This window comes from Camelina sativa, chromosome 8 (genome assembly GCF_000633955.1).
Source record: "Camelina sativa cultivar DH55 chromosome 8, Cs, whole genome shotgun sequence".
NCBI lineage: Eukaryota > Viridiplantae > Streptophyta > Magnoliopsida > Brassicales > Brassicaceae > Camelina > Camelina sativa.
The window spans coordinates 10243077-10255549 of NC_025692.1; the positions used below are offsets into that span (position 1 = coordinate 10243077).

Sequence of the window (12473 nt, forward strand, 5' to 3'; positions counted from 1 at the left end):
TTCAAAAGTTCAAATTTTATATTTTGAAACCTTTTAAAAGTTTAAAATATTATAAATATTGATGCAAAACATAAATTATCTTATTTATCTACATTTGTGCTTTTTATTTCTTATGAGCTGTAAAACATACTTTTGTGTATGATTTTAGAGATGAGTTTATATTCTTTCATTAATTTTTTATTTTTGGGTCTAAGGAAGAAGGATTGACATCGCAAGACCTTAATTTGATGTTTGAGTCAAATTTTAAGGTTTAAAGAAGAAAGATGGACGACAAACACACAAGTTTTATTAGTTATACATATGCATGACCAGAGTTACGGTTGTCACGGTTAAAGTTTATTAACCTTCGGTTATGGTTAGAAATTTTTGTAACATTAACCAACAGTTACGTTTAAATACAGTTACGGTTCAAGCGGTTACTGTTATATACGGTTACGGTTATTTGATAATATGATACGGTTGATATTATTTGATGATATAATATAATTGATATTATTTATTTATAATTAATATGTTCTTATAGTGTACTCATATTTCTATATATTATATGATTCATATTAAATAAATAATTATTAGTATATTTTTAATGTTTTTAAAATATTATAAACCAAGTAAGGATTTTGGTTTGAGAAGTTTCTAAACGCGTGGATCTAAAACCAAATAAGTATATAGATAAAATTGTCAATAATTGTGTGCATGTGTTGACTTGCTGGTAATCATGAATTTAACAAATTTTATGAGAAAAGAAATTATTTTGTTCTTGGAGTTTGATGGGTTAACAAGTTGTGTGGTAGTCTAAAAAAAGGTTTTTCAGTGGAAGAATGTGAAGAAGTTGACGAAGAAGAAGAAGAAGAAAAAGAGTATAACGAAGAACCAAACGGTAAAAGTTATGATGACAATTAACACAAAATTTGACAATGAAAATGACAAGAAATAATATGAAGAATAAGAAAACATTGAATAAAAAACACGAAAACATAGGTGGTAGCGATCAATTAAATATGAAAACGAGTTAAATTCATGATTATAAAATTGTTTCATTTTTCTGGTGGTCAAAGAAAATGGTTTAGGATATGTGAGGTCATCAGTTTGATTTGTCTCGTCTAGACGTCAAGTTAAATTTATGATTTTGTTTATGAGATTTGATTTTATAACACAACTGATTTTTATATTTTAAAAAATTGGGTATCTGAAATTTAATTTTTTTCCTTAGTACTAATTTTAATTTTTGTTATGAGATAATATTTTAATACCATAATCAATCATATATAATTTTTATCAAAATATATCAAATAAACCCACGCGTAGCGTGGGTTCAAAACCTAGTCTATAAAATATCAAAATAAAATGATGCATATGTAGAAATTGAAAATTTACAAAAAAAAAACTTAGCTATTTTTGTGACATGTTATAAAGTATTTTCCATCATTTTAGTTTAAAAATATAACATAACAATTTTTTTATAGATATGAGCTCTATGAGAAAATTCAAAATTAGAAAACATATATATATCAACATATATGTATATATATGTAAATTTACATGATTATTAATTTACGATATTATTGGGACCAAATTTTACATGTGAATTTCAAAAAAAGTATTATCTTATCGAATTTTGTTATTTTTTACACTGACCCAATTTGGGAACAACAAAATTTATTAATTTATAGAGTATTAATTTATAAAGGTTTTACTGTATATTGGTATTATAATGAATTTCTCCACTTTTTGTTTTATGTATTAGTAGAACGTTAACCACGCCAAATCTTTATACAATCATACTGCACCATATTATACGTACCATGAAATAAAATACGTGAGAAAAGTTTTTTAGTATCATATAAACTAAAACGACTTTTCCCCTTCTTCTTTTTATTAATCATTTCGAAAAATATATGATTAATATAATTACATATTGGAGACACCAATTGTGCTAGCTGGAAACGTTTCCGAACGTCCCCGTATCCAAATCTTTGTCGTACCATAAACGGCGAGCCGTCCCTGCCATGTTTGAAACGTAGGAGACCTTACCGAGCCGCTCGTGTTGAAGACGTAAGCCTGACTACAAATAGGCGGGCTAAATAAAGTTAAACTATATATATATTTAGTTTATGCCTATAGAGAAAATATAATATCATAACAAAAACTGAAGAAATAAATATCAAACAATTTCAAATTAGAGCTAAATTATCACAACCTATACATATAAAAATCTGCATTGTATATCCTCTCCAAGACATTAAGAGGATAACATGAAGACCTCCATGAGCAGCATCGTCTTCTTTGTGACCTTCATTGCAGTTTATGTTGCTTCCATGGCCGAGACAATAAACCGCGAGGAAGACTGCATAAGAAGAAACATTGCCCGGTCGCAACAACCAAGCCTTTCAGCTGAGCCCATCAAGAGATCAACGTTCTATTTCCTCGAAGACCAATTCTGTAGAGAATTAGTGTAAAATAGAGTTACACTATATAATAGGATTTGAGCAAATATTACTCTACAATTTTGACTCTAAAACAAAGTGACCTTGGAGATTTCCTTGCTTCTCCGGTTTTCCCTTCAAGCGTCTGGGCAACCACAGTGAAGCATGAGTGAGCAAATCTTTTTCTCCGGCAACAATGAGGCGTGAACAAACCGTCGATGCAGCTGTGGCTCCTTCAAGGCAGTCAAGGGACTCTACTCTCGTGTTTTCCATAGTAGAGGACGCGAGAGGATGTAGGCGGAGGTTCTTGAGGCTCAACCGTATTGGGGGTCACTGTGGTTGCGGCGGAAGTTACCGGCGGGGCAAGGAAGGTTTCGTTACTAGTCGCGGGTGGCTTTAGCATTCACCAGACCGGATTGAAAGGGAGTCTTGTCTCGGAGAGGGCAAAGGGAGCATGCAACGGTGCTCAATCGAGTGTATGGCGTCTTGGTGGGTATGGGATTTGTCAACGGAGAAACGCTGTCGGATATTAGATTTTTCCGGGAGAGTTGTTCGTCGGGGTTTGCTCGGAGATGGGAACCGGATGAGTGGTCAAGGAGCTCAGCGCCTTCGTTCGTGCCCCAAATTGGTGAGTCTTGTAACCGTCGGACTCTTTCTTGGGCCTCGCCCGTAATAATGAAATGGTTTATTCTTGATTTGAATCATGATAACTAGGTGGTGCTAAACCACTCTTCTACAACATGCAACAGCCATGTATAAAATTGAAAAATAAAAACTAGAAATAGAATTTTTTTTTTAATGAAAACGGATTCATATTTAATACTCTATAATTTTTTTATAAGACCATCTCCAACCCATCTATATTTTTTACTCTATAATAAAAAAATTCTATAATAGAGCTAAGTTTTACTCCAATTCATCTCTATTCTCACCTATAAAATAGAGATTGCTATTTTTTCCTCTATTTATAGAGAACTCTATTTTTTTCTACAAAGGTTTCTCTATAAATAGATGAAAAAATAGCAATCTCTATTTTAGAGGTGAAAATAGAGTTGGGTTGGAGTAAAACCCACCTCTATTATAGAGTTTCTCTATTATAAAAAAAAAACTAGGGAAAACCATTGGAGATGGTTTGTTTCTGAAATAGGTCTTTGATGAGTCTTTAATTGATAGCTTGATGAAATTAATTTATTTTATCTATTAAAAGTCAAAAATGAAGAATGACACATTTTATTGGTTAGAACTATTATACTTTTTAATTAATTAAAAGTAAAATTTCTTAGAATGAAAATGGATTCATACTTAAAACTCTATAACTGTTTTCTACGTCTCTAAAATAAGTTCTTGATGAGTCTCTAATTATTGACTTAAAAACTTTATATACTATTTCCTTTTTAACTGGCTATTACCATATAATACCATTACATAAATCAGTGATTTAAGTTTTTGTAATATTATTGACGATTACAATAAGAATCAAATTTTTTTTTAATATATAACAATCAAGGTTAGTTCACATAGACCTAGTCATGGGCGTTCGGATATTCGGTTTGGTTCTGGATATATCCATTCGATTTCGGGTAGTTTTGATATAGAGGTTTAGGATCCATTCGGTCAATTTGCTATATTGGTTCGGGTTCGGTTCGGTTTCGGTTATTTTTGGTTCGGTTCCGGATACTCGAAACAGTGTAATCTATTTTTAAAAAATATTATTTAAATAAAATTTGATTATAATTTAACAAATATATGTAAAAACTTCCAGATATTTGGTTTATTTAAAATATTTTGATATTTTGGTCTAAATATATATGATATTGGTTTGGTTTTTTAGTTTAATTTTTATTACCCTATCTAAATTAACACGTATTGTAAAGTCAAAAGTTCAACGTGGCGCAGTGGCCACTTCGCACGCTCAAGTTTGTAGAGGTTTCAGGCTCGATTCTTGGCTAAAACATATTTTTAATATGAATTCGGTTTGATTTGGATAACCGAATGGATATCGGTTCGGTTCGGTTAATAACTGATATCCATGCATAGATGAAAACCAATGCCATATGATTCGAACAATGGAACGATAAAGTTTTTTTTGTAATTACTATATGTAATAGTTTAATGATATAGCTTTTTTTATATACAATGAAGTTATATATATATATATATATGCACATAAAAATTCATAAATGTATATAATGTTTCTGTTGACAAAAAATATTATCATGTACATTTATGCTTTTTATCATTACTATTCTTTAAGAAGTTCTTAATTTAACTTTTTTCCAAAATTTATAATAAAATAATTTTTAAGTAACTTTCTTTAAATTTATTGGTGGATATGCTCTTAAGCTTGCCAGGCCGCCAGCCTTAAAATATTATAACTCTACGTTGTTTTTAATACGAAATATTTTACAATAGCAATAGAAATATAAATTTTTTATACATGAAACCAATACATCATCTATTATTTTTTCTTTATTTTGTTCTTTTATCAAATATAAATAGAAGGAAATTTCACCATTTTTTCTTTCTAATTTACCTCTTTCAAATTATTAAAAATATATACTATTTGAAATATTAAATATACTATCTACTTCTAAACCTCCATTTCAAATATAGATAAAATCGATTAGTCATAATTTTAAATTTAATTTTTGATTTCTAATTTGACGTAAATTTCATTCCTTAAGACTTTAAGAGGATAAAATTATAAATATTTTACTAACTTTATTCAAAATGAAATTCTACACATGTTATATAATCTTATCAATAAAACACATTTTCAAATAGGATACTGTTTTCTTTTTTTTGGTCAATAAAAAATCTAGACACAATAATTATAATGTAGACATATAATGCCAATGCATATATGAAACGTACACATTATTCAGTACTATTTACTAACAACATTGTATTTGTAAAAAGCATTTTTTTATCTCACAAGTTATACAATTCATTTCACCAATCCAAGAATCAAATATTAGTGATATTATCTAGCACATGTGATTTCGTTTAGGTAAAAGTAATAATTATTATTTAAAGATAAATATAAGAAAATATATAAATGTTGAGTTCGTCGATTTGTTTTCATCTTTTGTTGTAGAGATAACATCTTATCAAAAGAAACTAAAGTCCAAATAAAATTGGCTACTTTTTTCTCTCAAATTAAATTGCCAACTAAAACCGTGTAAATTTACAGAAAGATACATCTCATTTCCATTTATTTATTTTTTCTTTCTAATTTTTTTTTGTTGCTTTATTTTGGACATGTAAAATTGCGTTACCGTTTATATATATAGGAGACGTCTAAAGGAGAGGCTCAGAAGACATCGAAACAAACATGGGTTTGACAAGAATGTCGTTGCTTTTCTATTTTCTCTTGTTTCTCTATTTGCATCACAACTTTTTTTCCTTTGTAAACTCACGAGATTTACGTCTAGCCTCCGTCGATATAGGCCATGTTTCCACCATATCCAAACCAGAAAGTATTATTGGCTATGGAAGAAAGACACCGAAACTAGCAATTTTTATTCGAAAAGGTGGTGGCGGTAAGGGAGGAGGAGGACGCAGTGGTGGTATCAAAGGAAGAGGAGGAGGAGGAGAATATGCAAGGCAATCTCACGGCGGGTACCCGTTTTTTGTGGCTTCGTCGCACCACCATGCTAATCCATCGAGCGGTAGCCGGTATGTTATTGGAAGGCCAGGGTGTGGCTGGTTGGGTTTATTATCCGTTTTAGCCGGATTTGTTTTGATTTCATAGTATTTATGAGAATGCTAATTTTAGGATTGTTCCTTAGATTTGCATAATTTAATGGATTTAAATTTTAAATATATTGTAGGAGTATTATTAAAGCATTGGTTTAATTTGTTGTCAAAACAATTTACAAAATTACAAGCAATTAAGCGACATAGTCAAAGATTCAAAGTCTCAAACTATGGCCATGAATGAGAGCCGCATTATATGTGGGATTGGAGGAACTGCAGTGTATGTCACCATTCCCAATAATTATGTGGTTAACTTTTGGTATTGGTTTATTGAGCTATTTTAGGGCTTAATGTTTGGTGCAGGACCGTGCATTTCTTAGTGTACATATTTGTCTCGCCATTTATACTAAATTTTACAGTTTTTAGTTAAAATTAAAAAAAAAACAAAAAAAAGTAAAAAACTTTTGGACCGCTACGGTATAAAATACTAGTACATTTTCAGCATTTAACGAAACTTGAGCGTTTGGTGCGGATTTATGAAACGTACAGCATATTATTTATCGTGTTTCCATTAAAATTACGTTATGTTGATCCACACCACGTACTGCAGATATATGAAGAAATTAGAAATATACAGATCCATACTATTGTAACTAAACACACCAAAATTGCTTTGTTTTTAAGTCTTAAGACAACGAAAGTAGGATACTTTAGAAAATAAGCCATAGGTTTTATATTAATCAATGATTGGTTATGATGCGTATTTCTTGTTGAGATATTCAGCCCCTTATATTATTAAATAAATAGTTATGGAATTTTCAAAGTTAATTAAAGACATGAATGATGTACATCCGTTTTTAATTTATGTATTTAAACAATATTTCAAAAGACTTATTTATTTGAATTCACTAGTAAAACTAAGGAGGGGGTATTGAGAATTTAAAGTATTTTTAAAATCCTTTGTTATTCAATTGAGAATTTTAAAAAATCTAATAAAATCTGATGTTATTCAACTAAGATTTATAGAAAATTCTTTAAAATAATTCAGAATCCCTTGTTATTCAATCAATAGTTTATAAATCCAACTTTAAATCTTTTGTTATTCAAAATATGACAACCTTTTTTAGAATGCTACTTTGAATGATTCTAGGAGACTTTTTTTTTCTTTTTAGTTAAAAAATACTCCTCTCAAAATCATACCTTTTGAGGTAGAATTTTGAAGGATTTCATTTTAAATAAAAAACACAGTCATGAACTTCGGCACTCTCCGCAGATCATCAACCACCTTCTCCATAGGTGAACCTGAAGCTCTCTCTCTTTTCTCCATATGTGTCCTTCTCCACAGGTGACACTGTAGAAGGTGAAATGAAAATGTAAAAGAATGAATTAATGCCCTACACAAATGAAAGGAGCAGAAAACTCTTGGGCAACAAGGGTCAGCAAATGATGCACGAACCCTCAACCCATCGTCTCTTATTACAATTTTCCATTAACGTATCATGTTGCTCCCTCCTTTCCTCGTTTCCTCTCATAATTGGTGTCTCTCATAACGTCTCTCTCTCTCTTTGTTTTTGTTTTTTTTTTTGAAAAATATGTGAATTCCTTTAAACTGAAAGTTTGCATAAGTTACAAAAAGCATGATGCAAAGACTGTCTCTTGCCAAAAAAAAATTAAAAACAAGAGAGCGTTTAAAAATTTAATACGAGAGTAGGAATCCCTAAGCATACTTTAACCAGATCCCTAATGAGTCCTTGAACTGCTTCCTCCTTTGTTTGCCGAGAATGACGTCTCTGACTTGTCGATCGAGTCCTTAAATATATATTTTTTTTGTAAAATATTTCAAAATCACACAAGTTTAATTAGAAAATCTCAGAGAATCTCATAGAATAACATTTCATTTTCTAAAATAGAAAAATAAAAAATCTAAAACACAATCAAATCTCCTAAACATCTCCTAAATCTTTCAAAATTCTAAAAATATTAAAATCTTACCAAATCCTTTAAAATATAACTTGAATACCCCCTCTAAACCTCCCAAACTTAAGGTACTCTCCCGTCATTAACTTAAGTTACTCTCTGGTCATAAACTGTAACAATCCTTTTCTAACGAAAAGTTGTTTTTACTGTTGAAGATATTAACAATACGGATGTTATTAACATACCATGTTCTTCTTCGATCCATATGTTATGTGTTTTCCTCTGGCTTTGTAAGCCAAAGCACCAAAGCACAATATATAACCTTGAACCAAAACAAAAATTAATAATGTTAACTTTCAAAAGTTCATGACAATGATTAACACATTCTAGCCTAAGGGTTGCAAAGGCTCGTCCGTGAATCAGCCAACCATTCTAGACTTTCCAAAATGAAAGTTGCAGCCCCGACCATACTAAACTAAGCTAAACTATGTAACTATTCTTCAATGGAATTTTCCTTCTAATTTGCAAAATTTGTTGACACTTTTATTTATGTTTGTTCTTATAAATCTACTTTCAACAGTTTTCTAATTAGTTTTTATTAACATATCTATAAATATGAAATCAAATTTTTTGCTACTAAATATGTATTAGTATTTAATCCACAGTATACCGCGAAACACTTTTTCTTTAAAACAATCTGAACTAAATCAATTTTATTTTATATGTCGCATATTTGTAATGTTCAAAGTAGAAAATATAGGATTTAACCCATATTAAAATACGGATTACTGATATTTTATTTTTTTAGTAATATCGATTTAAATTCGTCCCGTCATACAACCCATCATATAATATAACCCCGTCTTTGTTATTTTAAACTTTTATTATGTTTAAATATTTGTAATTTAAAAAAAAATATAAAATTTTTTTGTTAAGTTTAGATATATCAATTATAATATTTTAAACGTCTTTGAAATTTAAAATTTTCTATATACGATTAACTAAACTATGCAGCTAAAAAAAAGATTATTATACAAAATACAAAAATTAAATTTGGATGCTTATTACGTGAAGCTTCCTACTCATACGGATTTAGATTCATTTTTATCTTATTTATTATAATATGACTGTGAATCATTCTCTAAATATTTTTGACAATGTGGGCATTAAACACATCTTTTTATATTTATTAAGTAATATATATATCCGTTTTTAAAACTTTGAATCACAATATATGCAGAAAACTTTATATTGTTATTAACTTTATGTATTATATAATTATTTAAAACAATAATAAAAAAAATTAAACAAAAATGATAGGAAAATCATAATTTTATTTTAAATCATGAAAAATCTTATATAAACTATATTATTAATCGTGGAACATTATATGAATATTTCAAACTTATAATTTTGTTTGCTTATATGGATAGTAGAGAGAATTAAGTAACGATCTTTCATGTAAAATAACTAAAATGTAAATTAAGTAACGATCTTGCATGTTTAGTGAATAAAATTTCAATTCTAATCAAGTTACAGTTTACTTTTACAAGAAAAAAATAAACGATTTGGCTAAGTGAATAAGAATTCACTTCTTTAATAAGGTTACACGTTACATTCACTTTTTTTTTGTGCAAACCACGTTACATTCACTTATTGTAAATATATATATATATATATATATGAATTTCATATATAAGAATAAGATTACAATGTATATTCGATGTAAAAAAAAGATTACAATTTATATTCACTAAAGACTTCGAAGATTTTAAGTTAAATATTTAATAAGATTAAAATTAAAAATTTATTAAAAAAAATATATAAGAAAATCAAAATATACATCATCTGGCCAACCCAAAACTATACTCATCAACGTTTTCTCCTAAATATGAGATTCTCTATTTATGAATCAAACGTAAGAACTATTTTTGTGATTCTCTTTTTTTGAGATTCTTAATGTAACAAAAAGGTTTAGAGAGAGAGATGAAGGAAGAATCTAATTTCTCATTAATTGGTATGCGAAACCATACAAATGTATTTATATTAAGTGTATTAAGCTAAAGGAGACTTAATACACTAACACTATACTAACCATATATAAACTATACAATATAAGATTATAGTGTTAACACCCCCTCCTCAAGTCTTTGAACTGGAATCCGTGGATGGAAGGAAAAGACTTGAAACAGACATCCTGTCAAGAAGAGAGTGAAATGGACCAGCTTGCAGAGGTTTGGTAAGTATATCTGCAAGTTGATTGCCTGTGGAAACATGGATGACTTGCTGAGTCCCTGCGATCACGCGATCTCGTGTACGGTGCAAATCAATTTCCATATGCTTGATGCGCTCGTGAAAGACAGGGTTGTTGGCAATATGAGTGGTCGATTTGTTATCACAGTAGAGCTTCGGTGGTCCATGAAGTGAGATACGGAAAGCCTGCAATAGTTGTGTTAACCAAACCAACTCATCAGAAGCTAAAGCCATTGCCCTGTACTCCGATTCAGTACTGTTGCTACTGACAATCTTCTGCTTTTTAGATCTCCAAGTAATAAGAGAAGAGCCTAAGAAAGTGCATAGCCCTGTGACTGACCGTCGACTGTCAAGACAAGTTCCCCAGTCTGCATCAGAAAAAGCAGTCAATCGAAGATCATCCTGAGCAGAGTAAAATAAACCTTGTCTTGGGTTCCTCTTGAGATATTTAAGAACATGCTGCGCTGCGTGGAGATGTGCATCAGTAGGACAAGACAAATACTGGCTCAATTTGTTGACAGCGAAGGTGATATCAGGTCGGGTGATAGTAAAGTACAATAGTCGGCCGATTAAAGCTCTATAAGAACTGGCCTCGTCTGCAGAGAGAAGAACACCAGTGTCCTTGAATAACGCCTTAGTAGGATCCATCGGAACATTCTTAGGCTTGCAGCCTAAATAACCTGTATCACTCAAGAGATTCAAGCAGTACTTGCGCTGACTAACAGATATACCAGAAGAATTACGAGCTATTTCAAGCCCCAAAAAGAACTGTGTTGGTCCTAGATCCTTGATCTTGAAAGCCTTCGCAAGGATCGCCTTGATAGAAATAACCTCTGCATCACTATTACTCACAATCATGATATCATCAACATACACTAAAAGTGTTATAAAAGATGAATTAGTCATTTTGACAAATAAAGTATTCTCATAAGGTGCCTGGGTAAATCCATTGTTCAAGAAAACAGAAGAGAAACACTTGTACCATTGACGAGAAGCTTGTTTTAAGCCATAGATGGATTTCTTCAAGCGGCAGACAGGGTTTGGAGGTAAAACTCCAGAAGCCGGAGTATATCCAAGAGGTAGGCTCATGTATATCTCTTCATCAAGTTCACTATGTAAAAAAGCACTTGTGACATCCATTTGGCAAAGACTCCATCCTAGCTTTGCTGCCAAACCAAGAAGAAACTTCACACTACCCATCTTAGCAACTGGTGAAAAAGTTTCAACGAAATCAACTCCCTCCCGTTGAGTAAAACTCTTGGCTACCAATCGAGCCTTATACCGCTCAACACTACCATCGGCATTGTATTTGATTGTATAGACCCATTTACAACCAACGACGTTTTTACCAGGAGGTAGAGAAACAACCTCAAGCATCCCACTATCCTCCATATTATCTAGCTCCACATCCATAGCCTTCGTCCATTTCTTACATTTGATGGCTTGTTGAAAAGATGTAGGCTCGGTGTGAATAGAAAAAGAAAGAACAATAGACTGATAGGGAGATTTAAGATGTTCATAGGAAAGAACTGAAGAAAGTGGATATGGAGTTTTATGTGTTTCTGGGAGAGGAATAGGTGATGTAAGATGAGAAAGGGCACAATGATAATCAGACAAATAGCCCGGTACCTTAGCTGTGCGTCGTGGTCTAGCATTGTTTAGAGGAACGACACCAGTGTCTGCTGCAACACTCTCTGTGGTAGAAGGAATAGCACTAGAGGGTGTATGCACATGTTCAGATGATGCATGAGACGTTGATGCAAGAGGGGTCGGTAATGAATGCATCACATCAGCAGGTAAATCAATCGAAACTGGTAAAGTTTTGGAACTAAAGAACTCAGAAGGAAAAGATGCAAAGATATCATGAAATGGGAAAATTGTTTCATGAAAAATGACATTACGAGATATGGAGATAGTATTTGTATCTAAATGCAACACTTTATAGCCTTTGTAACCAGACGCATAGCCTAAGAAGACACATCTATCAGCACGAGGGCTGAACTTATGACGATCGTTCATCAAAGTAGAAACATAGCACAAGCAACCAAAAGATCTAAGAAGGGTATACTCTGGTTTTCACTTAGTAAGTAACTCATAAGGTGTTGCATGATGAAGCAAAGCAGATGGAGTTCTATTGATTAGAAAAACTGCAGTTAAAACACAATCGCTCCAATATGC

General features: G+C 31.2%; 1 protein-coding gene across 1 annotated transcript; it reads left to right on the forward strand.

Moving 5' to 3' along the window:
- Positions 5771 to 6268, forward strand: LOC104709391 (uncharacterized PE-PGRS family protein PE_PGRS3). Its single transcript, XM_019229152.1, has one exon. The coding sequence runs from the start codon at positions 5776 to 5778 to the stop codon at positions 6178 to 6180; it is 405 nt and encodes a 134-aa protein (XP_019084697.1). The 5' UTR covers positions 5771 to 5775; the 3' UTR covers positions 6181 to 6268.